Below are 19397 nucleotides of genomic sequence, written 5' to 3'. Positions count from 1 at the left end.
TACATCGCCCCTTAATAGCCCCTTACCTTAATTTATATAACAAAGCTCCTATATGGCCTCTCTATCGCCCCTTAATAGCCACTTAATTTAATTATATAACATTGCCCCTACATAGCCTCTTCATCGCCCCTTACCTAAATTTATATAACAAAGCTCCTATATAGCCTCTCCATCGCCCCTTAATAGCCCCTTACCTTAATTATGTAACATAGCCCCTACATAGCCTCTCAATCGCCCCTTAATAGCCTCTTACCTTAATTTATATAACATAGCTCTTACATAGCCTCTCAATCGCCCCTTAAAAGCCCATTACCTTAATTTATATAACATAGCCCCTACATAGCCTCTCCATCGCCCCTTACCTTAATCTATATAACAAAGCTCCTACATAGCCTCTCCATCGCCCCATAATAGCCTCTTACCTTAATTATGTAACATAGCCTCTACATAGCCTCTCCATCGCCCCTTAATATCCCCTTACCTTAATTATATAACATAGCTCCTACATAGCCTCCCCATCGCCCCTTAATAGCCCCTTACCCGAATTTATATAACATAGCCCCTAAATAGCCTCTCCATCGCCCCTTAATAGCCCCTTACCTTAATTTATATAACATAGCCCCTACATAGCCTCTCCATCGCCCCTTAATAGTCCTTTACCTTAATTTATATAAAATAGCCCCTATATAGCCTCTCCATCGCCCCTTAATAGCAAATTTATATAACATAGCCGCTACATAGCCTCTCCATCGCCCCTTAATAGCTCCTTACCTTAATTTATATAACATAGCCTCTCCATCGCCCCTTAATAGCCCTCCATCGCCACTTAAAAGCCCCTTACCTTAATTTATATAACATAGCCTCTACATACATACAGACAAAGATCCTGTTACTTTATTATAAGGATTAAAATAAAATAGTTATTAACCTCCCCAGGACCTATGAGAAGCTACCCTATTAAAGAGAACGATCTCAGGACCTATAGGAATCTTCACTGTAAAGGAGAACCATATTGGTTCAGCGGTTAGCAAGATCCTTCGGTACAGACAGACATTCATACATACAGACAAAGATTCTGTTAATTTATTTTAAGAAATACAGATAAAATTGTTATAAACCTTTCCAGGCCTAAAACCATCTCAGGACCTAATTTCTGCCGTTGACAACTCGAGTTAAGTTACTATATTATTTTTACAATGTTTAACTTATCTGTTATTATTGGCTGACGAAAAGTTTGGGCAAAAAAAAAGATTTATCCTTCAATGAAATATCTCTCCAGTATAATTTTGGCAAGTGCTAATTTATTAAGAATAAAGTTTGCCACAAATTTACCAAAAAATCTCATTGTCATTTCGCCAGGGAGGATTAGGATAGTTCCCAAAGTGTTATAAGTTGGCTTATCCAAGAGTGCTGTCTAGTCTCCAAAGTTTTATAATACCGTTTTCTTATTCGTTAGATTAACAACCTTGGGGACTTTTTATTGTTTTGTGATTGTTTAGTTCATTAAGTTGAGTGTCTAAATGTTTTAACCACTAATTCTAAACTAAAGAAGGGGTAATTTTGTGAATCATCAATGGGAATAATTAATATATAAACATACATATATATACAGTGTTTTTATTTTATGAGAGCATTTTTGAAAGCAATTTTACCCTACTTATAGTTATCAGAATTTAATGAGTAATGGCTTATTCTCTTCGTTTTTTATAACCATTAACAGAAAAGCAAAAAAATATTTCAGTTTTTATTTAAAAAGTACAGTAAATTCAAAATTTCAAAACATGGGTGTCAACATCTAAAATAGTTATTTCTCGCATAGTATTATAAACGGCTTTCCGCGGATATAAAAAGTACAATTATGAGATTAAAACTAGTTTTTTTAGGCCCGAGGTGCCGAAGGCACCGGCTAAAAAAACTGGGTTTAATCTTATGATTGTACATATCTATATTCGTAGAAAGCTGGATATAATACGATGCTAGACATAGTTTTTTCGTATGGATGAGAACCGGTTCCTATCCACCGGATTCAAATGAATACGAGAAATGGTTTTAGCGCATTTTTCTTATGCTCAAATCTTCTACCCTTTCCAAGAATGGAGGGAGTACATTGGGGGGCCAGTATTCCCTCCCTGGTTGAGATATGGCCTTCAAATTTCAAAATGTTCTAGTACATGTCACAAATAGTATCTATATAAATTTTTAGCTCTATATCTCAACTTTGAAGCGTTTTGCAGCCATTCTTGCAAAGGTAGATTATAAGAAAAATGCACTAAAACCATTTTTAGATGTTGACACCTAAGTTTTAAATTTTTTAATTTACTGTACTTTTTGAATAAAAACTGAAATATTTTTTGCTTTTCTATTAAAGGTTATAAAAAAGAAGAGAATAAGCCATTAATCATTAAATTCTGATAACTATAAGTAAGGTAAAATTGCTTTCAAAAAAGTTCTCATAAAAAACACACTGTATATATGTATATATATCATTTTATCGACAATCGTCTTATCCCTGTAGATCTCTGATTATCAGAGCATTTTTGAAATATTTGCTGCTTATTTTTTGGCTGCCTTTGGCAAAATAATTTTTTTTCATAAAAAATGTATACAAAATTATCGTATTAATTTGGTAAATATATCATTGCACTTGAATTATTTTTAAGTCACTAACGGCTAATCCCATAGATGACCCTAGGAGTACTTTAATGAATAGATGTGGTGGAGAGGGGGGGGAGGGGGAAGGTTAAGAATTTAAGGGAAGTGATACCTTCCGGGGGCTGAAAGTGTTGGTCCCCTCCCCAAAATGAAAACTTTTCCTGCGAGTAAAATAAGCTTCAATGTAAAGGAGAAGCATATCGGTTCAGTTGATACTGATAAACATCCTGTTACGTTAATGTAAATATTAGTTTAAGGATAGTCTGTATAATCTCAGGGAGAAAGGAAACATTAGGCAATTTTTACAATAGTCTCCACAGTTTTATAATGAAGTTTTCTTATTCGTTGGCTCAAAACTTTGGGGACTTTTGTCATATTTTGGTTGTAGTGTTGCAATTTTGTGTATCGTTATTAGGGATGGATAAAAATTTATCGGCCATTGTCTTATTCCTTTAGATCCTTGGTATAATCAACTGAATAACAGTTCCAACAACAAAAATTAAGATATTGCTTCGCTTTTTATGGACAAATATCCTGTTATTTTATTATAAGGAAAAAAAATAAACTATCTTAAAATCATCTCAGGACTCAGCGGTTAGCAAGATCCTACGGTATAGACAGACAGACATACATCATATCGGTTTAGCAGCAAACGAGATCCTTTGCTACAGACAAAAAAAAACTTTGTATATCGACTAGCGGCTACGCCCCCAGCATCTATTGGCTCTGTATTCAAAGGGGAATGAATTAAAGCCTAAAACCTTCCCAGGACTTAAAATAGAATAGCCTAAAACCATCCCTCGACTTAAAATAAAATAGCCTAAAGCCATTACAAGACAAATATTAAGCTTACCTGAAATAGAAAGCCCAATCTGTTTAGTAGTTATTGAGATCTTAAGTTTCAGAACAGAAAGCCTTATTAACGTGGACAAACGCAGGATGTTTCGGACAAATGTCGGAGTGGACATTATATAAGTAAAACGCAGAAGTGTCTATAATATCTTAAAAATTAGGTTTCAACAACATTTGTTTAGTTATTTCTACACAGGTTAGGTTAGGTTAAGATATAAATATACAAATAAGCCCCCTGCAGGGGTTAGGCATATAAAAAAACATATTTGACAGTTGTAAACAATGTGAGAAAAAAATATGTTTTAGTTTAATGAAATGTTCTATCTGTTTCAAACCTTTGCCTTTCGATAGAACTTACCTACTTTGGAAAACTGTTAGACTGATTTTAAAATTTCAGTCTGTGAGAAAAGATATTCAAGATTTTTTTTTGTTTTGAAAGATTTTTATCTTATAAATAAAATAAAAGACACTCCTGCGTTTTACATAAGCAATGTCCACTCCGACGATTGTCCCATTCCTAGGTTTGTCCACTCCAACGTTTGTTTATGTTTTACTACTTTATATAATAGGATAATATGTATTCTTCTTTTATATTTCTCTTTTCTTATTCACTTGCAGCTGCGCTCTTTTTAATGTAAGGAGGCAGAAAAATAGCCTAAACCAATTAGGGGCTTAAATCTGAAAATGAAAAAGCAAAAAACCATCCCATGACCTATGTGAAGCTTCCCTTAAATGGAGAATTTAGTCAGTTTATGAAATTTTTAAGCTTCAGACCAAAAAAAATACTTTTTTTGTTAAAAGAGAGACTTTTCTACAATTAGGGTTAGTCCTTTCGTCATTGCTCTTCTCATTAAGTTAAGCATGTGGTTTTCTCTGCTATTGTTAAAGATAGACTGTTGAGATTTTTAGTGAATATTCCCATGACATATGTATATCCAGTCTATAAATTATTTTGTCTGTCTCTCAATTATGCTTCAAAAGACTTAGGTTTCGTGATAATCTTTGAGTAATAGCATATTCTCTTAAAGTCTGCTCTATAACTTACTTTGTCTGTTTGTCCATTATATGATCCTTATTCAATATTCTATTTAACTAAAAAATTTCATTCTCTTAGTTTATTTTTTTTTCTTTATTTCATTATGTTATTATATTATTTATATTTATTTTATTAATTCATTATATTTTCATTATAATTTTCCTTTTTAAATGCGAAACTTTTCTATAGTAAGGATTAATTTGTCCGTACGTCCAAACGGTTTGACGACATTTTCTTTAATTTAGACATGTTATAAATATCCTATCGATTTCAAACTTTGCAGAATGATTTCTATAACAGTTGGGTACAATACTATATTCATTACTAGAAAGTATGTACGTCCATTTTTTTGTATAATATCATTGTCCCATTCATCTGGGTTTTGGAGTAATGTTTCTTAGGACAACAAGGTTTAGTATTATAATCAAATACTAAAAATAAAATTATGCCCTTTTACTATATTCTATACTAGCAGATTCGCCCCTAGCCTCTAGGGGCTTTGCCCCAAGAGGTGATAAAAATTTTTTTTGGCGAAATTCGTAATAGGACCAAGAAAATCTTCAGCAAAAAAAAAATGGGGGGGGATTTTTTTGTTTTTGGGGGGGTTGGGGGTATCCCACCCCCCAAGAAAATAGCCTAAAACCACCACAGGACCAGTAGGTATATTCCCTGAATAGTAGAATATAATCGGTCCAGTGGTTACCGAGATCTTAAGGACTGACAGACGGACAGACAGACGGACAGACAGACAGATTGATGGACAGACATCATTCTACTTTGTATTATAGATTTACGCTAATTTTAACAAAATTTATGTTTGACCTCCTGATTTTAGAGCTTTGCTTTTGTGAATGTTGTTATCCTTGTTATCTTGCTTTTTTTTCCTTTTTCATAACCTATTATATAAAGTAGTAATCTTTTTTTTGTCTGTAGAAAAGCTAACCGCTGAACCTATATGGTTCTCCTTTACAGTGAAGCTTCTTTTAAGTTCATAGAGGGTTTATAATTATTTCGAGGGAGGGTATCTCCACCCTCCCAGAAAATTCACCCCAAGAAAAATATTACCCAATCCCCTCAAAAAATCTTTTTAACTTTTTAAAAGCAAAGCTTTTCTATATTAAGGATCAGTCCGTACGTCTGTAACGGTTAGCTATTTTCGTTAATTTAGGCATGTGATTCCTGTAGTAGAAAGGTACGATTTAGAAAGTCTATAATCATTATCAGAATATCCGTACGTCCATTTTAAGCATACTAATTATTAACTTAGAACAAATTTTTATGTATCAAAATTATCCGATTAATCTGATTTCTGGGATACTGATTCCTAGGACAACAAAATAGAATGTTATAAGCGAATCATATCTATAATCAAGTCCAAAAAATGTGAGTACGTCCTTAAGCATTTTCCTGCATGTAAGCAATTTCTCAATAAATTTACTTACAATTTTGTTTCGAATTTTAAATTTATGTTCTGACTATTCAGTTCTGACACTCTACATTATTAATGTTCATTAAACTTTTTTCTACCGTTTCAGAGCTTTGCTTTTATAAATGTTGTCATCCTTGTCATCCTTTTAAAACTTAAATTTAAAACTGTAGAGGGTCACATTCCTTCCTTACCTTAATGCCCTACCTTCTATAATGAAGGGGCAATACAATTACAGAGGCTGTACAGGAGCCATAAAGGGCCTATGTTATATAAATTAAGGTAAGGGGCGATGAAGAGGCTATGAAGGGGCTATGTTATATAAATTAAGGTAAGAGGCTATTAAGGGGCGATGGAGAGGCTATGTAGGGGCTATGTTATATAATTAAGGTAAGGGGCTATTAAGGGGCGATGGAGATGCTTTGTAGGGCCTATGTTATATAAATTAAGGTAAGAGGCTATTAAGGGGCGATGGAGAGGCTATGTAGGGGCTATGTTATATAAATTAGGGTAAGGGGCTATTTAGGGGCGATGGAGAGGCTATGTAGGGGCTATGTTATATATATTAAGGTAAAAATTATATAAATTAAGGTAAGAGGCTATTAAGGGGCGATGGAGAGGCTATGTAGGGGCTATGCTATATAAATTAAGGTAAGGAGCTATTAAGGGGCGATGGAGAGGCTATGTAGGGCTATGTTATGTAAATTAAGGTAAGGGGCTATTAAGGGGCGATGGAGAGGCTATGTAGAGGCTATGTTATATAAATTAAGGTAAGGGGCTATTAAGGGGCGATGGAGAGGCTATGTAGGGGCTATGTTATATAAATTAAGGTAAGGAGCTATTAAGGGGCGATGGAGAGGCTATGTAGGGGCTATGTTATATAAATTAGGGTAAGGGGCTATTTAGGGGCGATGGAGAGGCTATGTAGGGACTATGTTATATATATTAAGGTAAAAATTATATAAATTAAGGTAAGAGGCTATTAAGGGGCGATGGAGAGGCTATGTAGGGGCTATGCTATATAAATTAAGGTAAGGGGCTATTAAGGGGCGATGGAGAGGCTATGTAGGGCTATGTTATATAAATTAAGGTAAGGGGCTATTAAGGGGCGATGGAGAGGCTATGTAGAGGCTATGTTATATAAATTAAGGTAAGGGGCTATTAAGGGGCGATGGAGAGGCTATGTAGGGGCTATGTTATATAAATTAGGGTAAGGGGCTATTTAGGGGCGATGGAGAGGCTATGTAGGGGCTATGTTATATATATTAAGGTAAGGATTATATAAATTAAGGTAAGAGGCTATTAAGGGGCGATGGAGAGGCTATGTAGGGGCTATGCTATATAAATTAAGGTAAGGGGCTATTAAGGGGCGATGGAGAGGCTATGTAGGGCTATGTTATATAAATTAAGGTAAGGGGCTATTAAGGGGCGATGGAGAGGCTATGTAGAGGCTATGTTATATAAATTAAGGTAAGGGGCTATTAAGGGGCGATGGAGAGGCTATGTAGGGGCTATGTTATATAAATTAGGGTAAGGGGCTATTTAGGGGCGATGGAGAGGCTATGTAAGGGCTATGTTATATATATTAAGGTAAGGATTATATAAATTAAGGTAAGAGGCTATTAAGGGGCGATGGAGAGGCTATGTAGGGGCTATGCTATATAAATTAAGGTAAGGGGCTATTAAGGGGCGATGGAGAGGCTATGTAGGGCTATGTTATATAAATTAAGGTAAGGGGCTATTAAGGGGCGATGGAGAGGCTATGTAGAGGCTATGTTATATAAATTAAGGTAAGGGGCTATTAAGGGGCAATGGAGAGGCTATGTAGGGGCTATGTTATATCAATTAAGGTAAGGAGCTATTAAGGGGCGATGGAGAGGCTATGTAGGGGCTATGTTATATAAATTAGGGTAAGGGGCTATTTAGGGGCGATGGAGAGGCTATGTAGGGGCTATGTTATATATATTAAGGTAAGGATTATATAAATTAAGGTAAGAGGCTATTAAGGGGCGATGGAGAGGCTATGTAGGGGCTATGCTATATAAATTAAGGTAAGGGGCTATTAAGGGGCGATGGAGAGGCTATGTAGGGCTATGTTATATAAATTAAGGTAAGGGGCTATTAAGGGGCGATGGAGAGGCTATGTAGAGGCTATGTTATATAAATTAAGGTAAGGGGCTATTAAGGGGCGATGGAGAGGCTATGTAGGGGCTATGTTATATAAATTAAGGTAAGGAGCTATTAAGGGGCGATGGAGAGGCTATGTAGGGGCTATGTTATATAAATTAAGGTAAGGGGCGATGGAGAGGCTATGTAGGGGCTATGTTATATAAATTAAGGTAATGGGCTTTTAAGGGGCGATTGAGAGGCTATGTAAGAGCTATGTTATATAAATTAAGGTAAGGGACTATTAAGGGGCGATGGAGAGGCTATGTAGGAGCTTTGTTATATAAATAAAGGTAAGGGGCTATTAGGGGCGATTGAGAGGCTATGTAGGGGCTTTGTTATATAAATTAAGATAAGGGGCTATTAAGGGGCGATGGAGAGGCTATGTAGGGGCTATGTTATATAAATTAAGGTAAGGAGCTATTAAGGGGCGATGGAGAGGCTATGTAGGGGCTTTTTTATATAAATTAAGGTAAGGGGCTATTAAGGGGCGATGGAGGAGCGATGGAGGAGAGATGTAGGGGCCATCAAAGTACAATGTAATATAAATTTGTGGAAGGAGCGATGAAGGGGCGATGTAGGAGCGATGGAGGAGCGATGTAGCAGCGATGTAGGGGCCATCAAGTTGCAATGTTATATAAATTTGGAGAAGGAGCGATGAAGGGGCGATGGAGGAGCGATGTAGGAGCGATGTAGGAGCGATGTAGGGGCCATCAAGTTGCAATGTAATATAAATTTGGAGAAGGAGCGATGAAGGGGCGATGGAGGAGCGATGTAGGAGCGATGTAGGAGCGATGTAGGAGCGATGTAGGGGCCATCAAGTTGCAATGTAATATAAATTTGTAGAAGGAGCGATGAAGGGGCGATGTAGGAGCGATGTAGGGGCCATCACAGTACAATTTAATATAAATTTGGAGAAGGAGCGATGAAGGAGCGATGTAGGAGCGATGAAGGAGCGATGTAGGGGCCATCAAGTTGCAATGTAATATAAATTTGGAGAAGAAGCGATGAAGGGGCGATGTAGGAGAGATGAAGGAGCGATGTAGGAGCGATGTAGGGGCCATCACAGTACAATGTAATATAAATTTGAAGAAGGAGCGATGAAGGGGCGATGTAGGAGCGATGGAGGGGCGATGTAGGAGCGATGGAGGGGCGATGTAGGAGCGATGGAGGGGCGATGTAGGGGCCATCAAAGTACAATGTAATATAAATTTGAAGAAGGAGCGATGAAGGGGCGATGTAGGAGCGATGGAGGGGCGATGTAGGGGCCATCAAAGTACAATGTAATATAAATTTGGAGAAGGAGCGATGGAGGAGCGATGAAGGGGCGATGTAGGAGCGATGTAGGGGCCATCAAGGGACTAAGATATATAAAATCGTGAAGGGGCCATGAAGAGGCGATATTTTATTAAATAGCCCCTTGGGATAAGAGGACATATCATCTCCTCTTTAGAAGGGGCAATAAAGGAGCGATAAAGGATCATTTAATCGCCTCTTAGGGCAAGGGGCTATCAAATCGCTCCTTTCAAGGAGTCATAACATCGCCTCTTGTTATATGGGGCTATTAAATCGCTCCTTTCAAGGAGCCAATACATCGCCCCTTGTCATAAGAGGCGATCAATTAAAATCATCGCCCCATATGGAGCGATGTCATGGAAAGGACTATACCCGTTATTTCTCGCATCGTATTATAAACATCTTTCCGCGGATATAGAAAGTACAATTATGAGATTAAAACTATTTTTTTAGCCCCGAGGTGCCGAAGGTACCGGCTAAAAAAAATGGTTTTGATCTAATGATTGACATTTCTATATTCGTAGAAAGCTGGATATAATACGATGCTAGACATAGTTTTTTCGTATGGATGAGAACCAGTTCCTATCCACCGGATTCGAATGAATACGAAAAAAAAATTAATAACAGTAAAAGGCTATGATGTAAACATGATAAATGATATAATTCAGTCAATTATACATTTTCTTTAACTTGCTTTTATTGCGGGTGTTTACCCCTTCTTAGTCATGGGTGAAACATTGCGCTATGGTCGTTCAGACAGACAGACAAACAAACATCTTGTAGGTTTTTCATCCTAGGGCGAGGCAAGCCTCGGGCTAAGGGCAAAGCCACTAGTAATCTTTATATAAGAATATGTAATTCAAGAATACTGTGTTAATTTTTATAAAATTTTACCTTATGCATTTTTTAAAACTCATTTATTATATACAAGTTGAATTACACTCTGCACATATACCATGTCATTAATCTCTTTTTTAAAATTAGGGTCGGTCCGTCGGTCCGTCCGTACGTCCGTCCGTAACGGATAGCTTTTTTTGTTAATTTAGGCATGTTAGAATTGTCCTATAGATTTCAAATTTTGCATGGTGATTCCTTTAATAGTTAGGTACGATTTAGAAAGCGTAGCAACTCTATAATCAAATCATCACCAAAATGTCCGTACGTCCATTTTAAACATGTTGATTTTTTTTTCTTTTTTAACAACTAATTTTTATGTGATCTAATCATCCGATTTATCTGATTTTTGGTATATTGATTCCTGGGACAACGAAGTATAATGTAATAAGCGAAGCAACTCTATAATCAAGTCCTAAAAATGTAAGTATGTCCATAAACATTATCCTGAATCAAGCAGTTTTTCAACAAATTTACTTACAATTTTGCTTTAACTCTTATACATTTGTATTATGATTATTCAGTTCTGACACCATACAAGTGTTAATGTCCGTTTGTCCTACCGTTATAGTGCTTCGCTTTTATGGATGTTGTCATCCTTGTTTACATAATAATACCTTAAAAAAATGTGAGAAAAAACTGAAGCTACTCTGTAGATTAGTCTGTATTTGATAGGTCATTTATTTCACCACTTGCTTTCATTCTCAATACCATCATTATTTATTTGGTCTTTTCTTTAAGAAATTGCACCTATCATATTTACAACCATTTTTCATTTTAAAAATATTTCTATTTGAAAGAGATAAATATTTCTCACATTCCAATGGTTTTAATATTTCAATATTAGTTTTTACAATATCTAAAGTATCACAAAATTTAACTGATTAAAATAAGTGTTTCTAAAAATATTTATAATAACTTAAATTTTTTAAAAGTAGACAACTGATCTATAAATAAACAAGGATGACAACATCCATAAAAGCGAAGCTCTGAAACGGTATGACAAAAGGGCATTAACACTTGTGGAGTGTCAGAACTTAATAATCAGAATATAAATGTATAAGAGTCGAAGCAAAATTGTAACTAAACTTGTTAAAAAATTGCTTGATGCAGGATAATGCTTAAGGACATACTTACATTTTTTGGACTTGATTATAGAGTTGCTTAGCTTGTAATATTCTTTGTTGTCCCAGGAATCAGTATACCAAAAATCAGATCAATTTGATAATTAGATCATATAAAAATTTGTTGTTAAAAAGTGAAAAAATCAACATGTTGAAAATAGACGTACGGACATTCTGGTAACGATTATAGAGTTGCTACACTGGAGGCCTCTAGTGGCACTTTAAATGTTTGTTTTTTATGTTGCGTTCAAGTCTCTAGGCTACATTTCTATTTTGCGTTCAAGTCTCTTCGTAAACAAAATTAGATTTTTTGTGATTTCTGTTGGGAGGGTGGTGGTGCCCTCCCCCAAAATAGTTATGAACCTTTCCGGGACCTATGAGAGGCTACCCTGTTAAGGAGAATCCGATCGGTTCAACGGTTAGCTAGATCTTTTGGTACAGACACACAGACAAGCACACTTTATTAAAAGGACTAGCGGTTGTCTTAAACCACTCAGGGACCTTCTAGCTTCAATACAATGGAGAACTCAATCTGTTCAGTGGTTATCGAAACCTTAAACTTGAGACAAAAAAAAATTACTGGACTTTATATTATAAGTTTTCTAATATTTCCTTTTTCTTATAAATAGTGTAAAGTATTGGAAGAGGATGGATGGATCAATGATCAAATATGTCAAAGGTTTTTCAGATTACCAAACTACTTACAAACTTTTGGATAACTTTTATCAAACAATTTGTGGTGGTCCCAAAACATTAAAAGAACATACATAGTATGTATATGATATATTTAATCAAAGGTCTTGAATTATTTAGCAAGTTTTTATCTTTATTTGACCAGAATTTGGATTTATTTACATTTAGATTCTATTTTGGAACGTTTTGGTGTTTAATATGAATACTAATAGTATTGAGAGGTAACTACAAATTTGGCAAATATTTAAAACTATCACACCCAGAAAGAGAGGGGACAATGAGCTGTTTAGTGTTTATTGCACTAATCCCCAAAGCTCTATAATGTAATTTTCTTATTTGTTTGCTTAACAACTTTGGGGACTTTTAATTGGTTGGTTCACTAAGTTAAGTGTTTAAACGTTTCAATTTTAGTCTATAGAAGGGGTAATTTTGTGTATCCTCATTGGGGATATACATCAGTTTATCAGCCATTGTCTTATCCCTTAGATCCCTGTTTACACCCCCAAAGTTGGTGGTTAGAAATTCTTTTTCTTCCATGTCTTATATTTTTATCTGAGAAAGCTTTGTCATAATTATATCCAAATTCAAATTTTCTTTCTTTTAACAGAAAAAAGGGTGTGCTAGAATTACGTAAAGGTGTGAATTTTAAGACTTAGGAGTAAACTCTAAAATTTTGTATGGCAGTTGCTCTAATACAGTTTAATATAGTACATATCCACGTTATACCTCATTAAAGCAACTGCCATGCTATATTTTAGAGTTCTACTTCTATTTTGAATTCGGAAAACTCACAGATTTACGGAATTTCATCACAACCTACCTTCTCCTTTGTAAAATCAAGCATAATGAAAAAAAAAAAAAAATTTAATGCTATGTCTAATCACCTTTTCAGTAATTAAATACAATTGGTTAGAAAAAATATCTTTCAATAGATTTTTTTCTTTTAAAACAACACTTTTAAAAGCTTTATTGATAATGTTTCAGGGATCTGAAGGTATGAGACACTGAACGGTTAATTGTTATACATCCCCACTGTTGATAAACAAAATTATCCCTTCTTTAGATTAAAAATTTTAGAAAAGAAGTTTGTAAATTACCAAAAGTTTTTGAGCCAATGAATAAGATAATTTGGTTTCAGAACTATGAATACCAGTGTAATTTACAGTTCAATATCCCCTCCTTCTTAGAATTATTTTTATTTCCCAATATTTCTTTTTCCTTAAAATATAAAGTAATAAGACAGAGAAATTAATGTTGTTACAATAATTTTGTTTCATAAGGGTATTCTATGTTAAATTACAAGCTGACCCGCAATTCTCGTGGAAGCTTCTCAATTTTTACGTCACCCTGGCCTACTGTTTTGGCAGGTGTTCCATATTTAGCCACCCTAATCGATGGCATATGAATTAATTTTTTGTAAAAGTGTTTTCGAAAATTATCTAAAAAGGTAATTTTTTCTTCTATTCAATACTAATCAAAGGAATCTCTACATAAGTACATTTCTGATAAATTGTTCTTTTTTCCTTTAGAGGAAAAATTGTAATAAAGTTTTCATGTAGATGCATTCAATTGATAAAACACACATTCAAAAATTGTGAAAGTTAAATAATCCTGGAATTTTCTAATTTCTTTTGATAATTGCATTTTGCATTTTTAACAGAAAGACAATGACATATACTTCCATTGTAGTAAAACTTAATCATTCTATTGTTGTAAAAAATGTCTTAATATGATAAATAAATTCATTCCTTAACTTGTTTAGATAATATTCTTTATAATATTAATATGACAGAGAAAAATGTTTCCAGTAGGGCTTCGAATCAGAGCCATACTGGAAAATCATATATAGTATCGAATAAAATAAAATTTTGTTTTTTTGGCCCGAGCCTTAGGTCCCTAGTTACAATCATAACTTGGATTATCCCTATATTTTTTTACTTGTCGCGGAAAACTGTTTATAAAACAATACAATAAAAAGTGTCTGGGTGTTTGAAAATAATACTGTTATTGAGATTTGACAAGCCTGAATACAACCATGAAACCCATATATTGAAAATAAATACTAAAATATGCAATTTTATTTTATTTTCATCAGCTATAAATAAATGAATTTGTTCGAAAAATCTAATCACTGGTATTATTGGAATAAATCATATGTGACTAAATATAAACTAAAAATTTGTCTGCTAAAAATTCGTTTTAAGTTTGGTGGATTTCTGTGTTTAACAGCCCATCTTGGATGATAAATTTATTTCAATAATTTAAAAAAAAACAATAAATGACCATTAATTCGAAAAATGAGGGAAACAAAGTCTCACAGAACACATTTTCAACTATAGAAAATATTAAGAAGTATTTTACCTCAGCTCATAAGTTCCATTCCTCTCAGAAACCTGAAAAAGAAATATTTCCTATTTTTGATTCACAAGGTTCAACACTTTCCATTTTAAAGGGACTATACACGTACAAGAACAATGTATTTTAATCACCTTTCAGCAGTGAATTAGATTATTATTTGGTGAATATACTAGGCTTCTGTTTTATATAATTAAATCAACCAAAAACAATTTTTGAAGAAGTATCATCAAATGTTTTGTTGTGTTCAAAGTGCAAAATAAAAAACACGACAAAACATCATTAGATGCTGTAAAAGACAAAAGTACATTAATCTAACTGTTTATGTTATTTCATTTTAACATCCCTTTTGCTGAATAGACGTTTTTCATTGAAAAAGTATATTTTTTTGTCAAATCATTTGAAAAAATGTTTTACAACACTACCGAAAGGTGCTACCATCACTTGCTCTCGTTCGTACATAGTCCCCTTTGGATTAGCATGTCTATAAATTATAAGGTTTTCATTCAGTTGAACTGTATCAGGTCTAGGCAAAACAAATAGTTACTTATTGTATTTGTTGTAATATTGAACGTTTTAATTACGATAATAGAGTATTGCATCGTATTTTAGATTTTTTGTTTTGTAGCTAAGTCAAATATCAGGCCAATATTATTATAACTAATGGAATTGCAATAAAATCTCTAATCAAATAATTTGTGGAACAATTAGTCTAAAGTTTACGATATCTTACTGGACATGGCTAATTTCATCCAGCAACTTAAGTATATTTCTAATAAATATATTACCGGGGAATGGGGCTCAGCAAAGGGTCAAGGATTCTCACCTTCTTTAGTTGGGAGAATGGATTAATGGATATAGAATATACGTGGATATTATGACAGGGGAAAATTATCGTCAATTAGGGTTGCTAAAATGGGCATAACTTATTGGTCCATTTGTTTATCCAGTAAGAGGGGAGGGGACGAGGTAAAGGGGAGATGGAAATTATCATTATTTTAGCTAACTACAAGTTTAACTTTAAGTACATGATAATCTGGTGTATATATAAGATCCATTTAATGCTAAATCCATTTTGGATCTTCCCAAATTTTTGTGTTTATCAAATAATCAGACTCCGCCAGATACAATTAAATAAAGCTTCGATTATATTTTTCAATTAAGACGTATTTTTTATCTTTATGAATAGTCAGATAGACAGATAAACATACTTTCTTTATATTTACATAAATTAGAGAATTTCACTACAAGGAAAAGTAAACCATAATTAAATAAACAAGAATATGCATGGACGTCCAGGGAAGGAGGTAAAGGGGTGTTTATTTACCCCCTTAAAACTTTGAAAATCCTAAAATATATCGTTTAAAGCTTTAAAGATATATTAAATTACCCCCCTCAAACATTTGAAATCTCATTTTACCCCCTGAAAATTACAAAAAATACATTAGATTACCCCACTTAAACAATTGGTACCCATTATCTACCCCCCCCCCTCATCTTAAAAAAATAAAAACTAAGACGTCTCTTGTAAATATGTTTTTAAGCTGAAAACAGACACGTAGGCTAAAACTTCACCTGAAACTCAAGGAACTTGGGGACATTGACAGTGATGCTGAGGACAACCACAAATACGAAGCAGGTGGTGAAGTCCTTGTTCTCTCCACTTGCCTACAATAACAAAGTGTTTATTAACAGGGATCTAAAGTTAAATTGATTTACAACTCCAATGATTATAGACAAAATTACCCTTTTTGTAGATTATAATACGTTAGGACACTGAACAATCCAATCAAAATTTATTAAAAGTATCCAAACTTGTTAAGCCAATGAATAAGAAAACATTATTTCAAAACTTTGGGGACTAGTTTAATAAACAGCTCAATGTCCCCTCCCTTCCCTAGTTTATTAATCGTATGGGATCATAGACAGTTTTTTCACCTCGACATAATAAGTTTTACATTTTTTTGAGGGGGGGGGGGGGGTAATTAAAACCCTTCAGGTAATTACCCCCACTTTACCCCCAGGGTGGGTAAGAAGTTTGGGATGGGGGGGGGTTATTGTAAAATAAAAAAACTTGGACGTCTTTTTCAAAAAGCTGTGGGAATGGTTGACGAGATTGGGCCTTTAGATTAATGAAATCTCAATCAATATCTATAAGTAAGTTTATTCTTCTCCTTCCCCCCCCCCCCCTCCCTCCCCTATTTCAGAGGAAAATTCTTAGTTGCCATGGCCTGGGTTAAATATTTTTTTAGAAAAAAACACATCTTTGAAACTCTAACTCTAAAAATCAAAATCAATATTATCATCTGTAAATTTATAAAGAAACATTGAAATTTTGAACTAGTATGAGAGATTAATATTAATGAAAAGCCTGGAATTTGCCAGGAAAGGAGGGGACATTGGGCTGTTTTTTACACTAGTTGTAGTCCCCAAAGTTTTATGATAACTTTGTTATTCGTTGGCTTAACAACTTTGGGGACTTAAATCGAATTATGATTGGTTGGTTCAAACGTATCAACCATAAATTGTAATTTACCGAAGGGGTAATTTTGTGCATCATTTTTGGGGATATACCTTAATTTATCGGCCATTGCCTAATCCTTGTAAATTTGCACAAGTTTAAATGGTTTTCAAGTTTGTTTTGTGTTTGATAATGGTTTGCCCTAATTCAAATCATGTATATCTTCACATGGGCGTGCTCAGCAGGAAGTAAGAGGTGGTGCGCGAAGCGAACCGAAATTTTGGGAATCCAAAAACAGGAAGTTTCCGAACAGATTATGTATTCTGTGCTACATTACAAGCTGACTCGAAATTTTAATGAAGATATTAAATTACACTACCTTGGCCTTTTTTAGTAAGGAATTAAGATTTATTGAGTTAACCTAATAATGACATTCTTTAATAAATTATATAAATCTCCCTTATTACAACTTAGGGGCGTCACAGAGAAAACAGAGAAGATGCGTTAACCATATGGGGGTAGGGGGGCATTTATTATTATTTTTCTTTGTTTATTACACAAGTCCCCAAAGTCTATAGTGTAATAACGTTTTTTTTAATTCGTTAGCTTAACAACCTTGGGGACTTTTTTTTAAATTTTGATTGGTTGGTTCATTTAGCTTCAACGTTTCAACCGCCGCGCTGATTGTAATTATAGAAGGTGTCATATTGTGTATCATCATTGGGAATGTACATCAATTTATCGGCCATTGTCTTATCCCTTTAGATTCCTGTCCACAACCACTATGGTACGCCACTATACCATCAATTATGAATATTAATATACTTCTGTCTTTGTCATTGTATATAAACTAATCTTATGTCCGAGGGAGGGAGGGGACATTGGGCTGTTAATTACTCTAATCCCAAAAGTTTTATAATATTCGTTGGCGTAACAACTTTGGGAACTTTTATTATATTTTATTGGCTGTTCATTAAATTGAGTGTTCAAACGTTTCAACAACTATTTGTAATCTATAGAAGGTGTGTTTTTGTGTATCATCATTGTGTTATTTCTTATGATCCTTGGAGGGTACCCCTAATAAACATATAAATATGCCGTTACACTTACATGTTTATATAGGTTTTTAGTACAATCTTTTGGTTCGCCCTAGCATCTTGGGACTATGAGGACCATTCCAACAACACACTTATTATTAATATCAACACAACCTTTAACATTGGGGATGCCTGCATTACTCTATTTTTAACCCCTCAAGGTGCACACACAACTGACAATAACCTGTGCACGCCACTGCATTTGATCAACTAAAGGCTTCCCAATACAATAAAGTTGACCAATGAGAGGCCAGTATACACTGTAATTTACCAATGTTAAACTTTATACTAGCCTCTCATTGGTTTTTTTATCGTATGACGTCATTTTTTGTGCCACTTTACGCTGTCTCAATTGAATTCTTTAAAACTGTTATCCAACAAAACCATAAAATTTTCAGGTTAAAACAATAAATGGACAATTAAACTGAATTTTAGTTTCCGATTGTGTACATAGCACCCTCATCCTATCTCAATATTTACTACTAGCTTAAAAAGCGTCAAACTTTCAAAAAAATCAAAATTTTACAAATTAAATTTTGAGTGTATAATGTATAAATCGTTTATACATTAATTGTTTTTCCTTTTGACCGGAGTAGCTGAAAATTGCGATTACAATAGTTGGGTTATCTGCTGTACAACTTTGGAGATTAGGCAATAAATGGGCAATCAATTTTCAGTTGATCCAATAAATGGGCAAACCAATAAATTTGTATTCACAACATGGTTAAATTGAAAAGGTGCAATGTTCTATTGTCTGTTTTATTCTTATTCAATTCAGGTTTACTGCATGTAAGTTTAATAAACAAGTGCGTACATAGAAGAGCTCTTCAAACTGCCTGTAAAAAATGACGTCATACAATAAAAATGACCAATAATAGGCCAATACACAGACTACATTACCAATGGCAGGCCAATATACATTTTTAATTGACCAATGGTAGGCCAGTATGACGTCATTTTTGTAGTCACTATAAAAAGATTTGTTCACAGGAATTGCTAATGTTGCCCCTCCCCCCCCCCTCCAATTAATTACATATTAAGTATTATGCTGACAGTTGTCTGCAGATACGGAAATTAAAATTTACGATTAATCTCTCTTATGTTGTGACTTTTCTTAATATTCTGTTTCTTTAAATTTTGTTTGCCTAATTTATTGAGCTTCGCATTATGAATGGTGTTATCCTTGTTAAAATATTACTTCGGATTTTCCCCTCAAAATGTCTTGTTGAGGGCATAACCCCCTCCCTTATTGTAAATAAGGGGATGGGGTAATAGTGTCTTATCGTATTATAAGCAACCAAAATATGATTATTTTTCATTTTACTATCCGCGTAAAACCTTGTAT

General features: G+C 34.2%; 1 protein-coding gene across 1 annotated transcript in view; it reads right to left on the bottom strand.

Annotated features, from left to right (window-relative positions):
• Nucleotides 1–19397, bottom strand: part of LOC145317525 (uncharacterized) — an 81618-nt gene that overhangs the window by 26053 nt on the left and 36168 nt on the right. Inside the window, exons 8-9 of the mRNA XM_080158636.1 lie at nucleotides 16070–16162; nucleotides 14501–14532 (exon numbers count right to left, since the gene is read on the bottom strand). Of these exons, the coding sequence (XP_080014762.1) occupies nucleotides 14501–14532; nucleotides 16070–16162 (125 nt within the window). The remainder of the gene's footprint in view (nucleotides 1–14500; nucleotides 14533–16069; nucleotides 16163–19397) is intronic.

This window comes from Acartia tonsa, chromosome 4 (assembly GCF_053477335.1).
Source record: "Acartia tonsa isolate MP-2025a chromosome 4, ASM5347733v1, whole genome shotgun sequence".
Classification (NCBI taxonomy): Eukaryota; Metazoa; Arthropoda; class Copepoda; order Calanoida; family Acartiidae; genus Acartia; species Acartia tonsa.
Note: the sequence above shows the minus strand (reverse complement) of the source record. Positions and strands in the feature narration are given on the sequence as shown.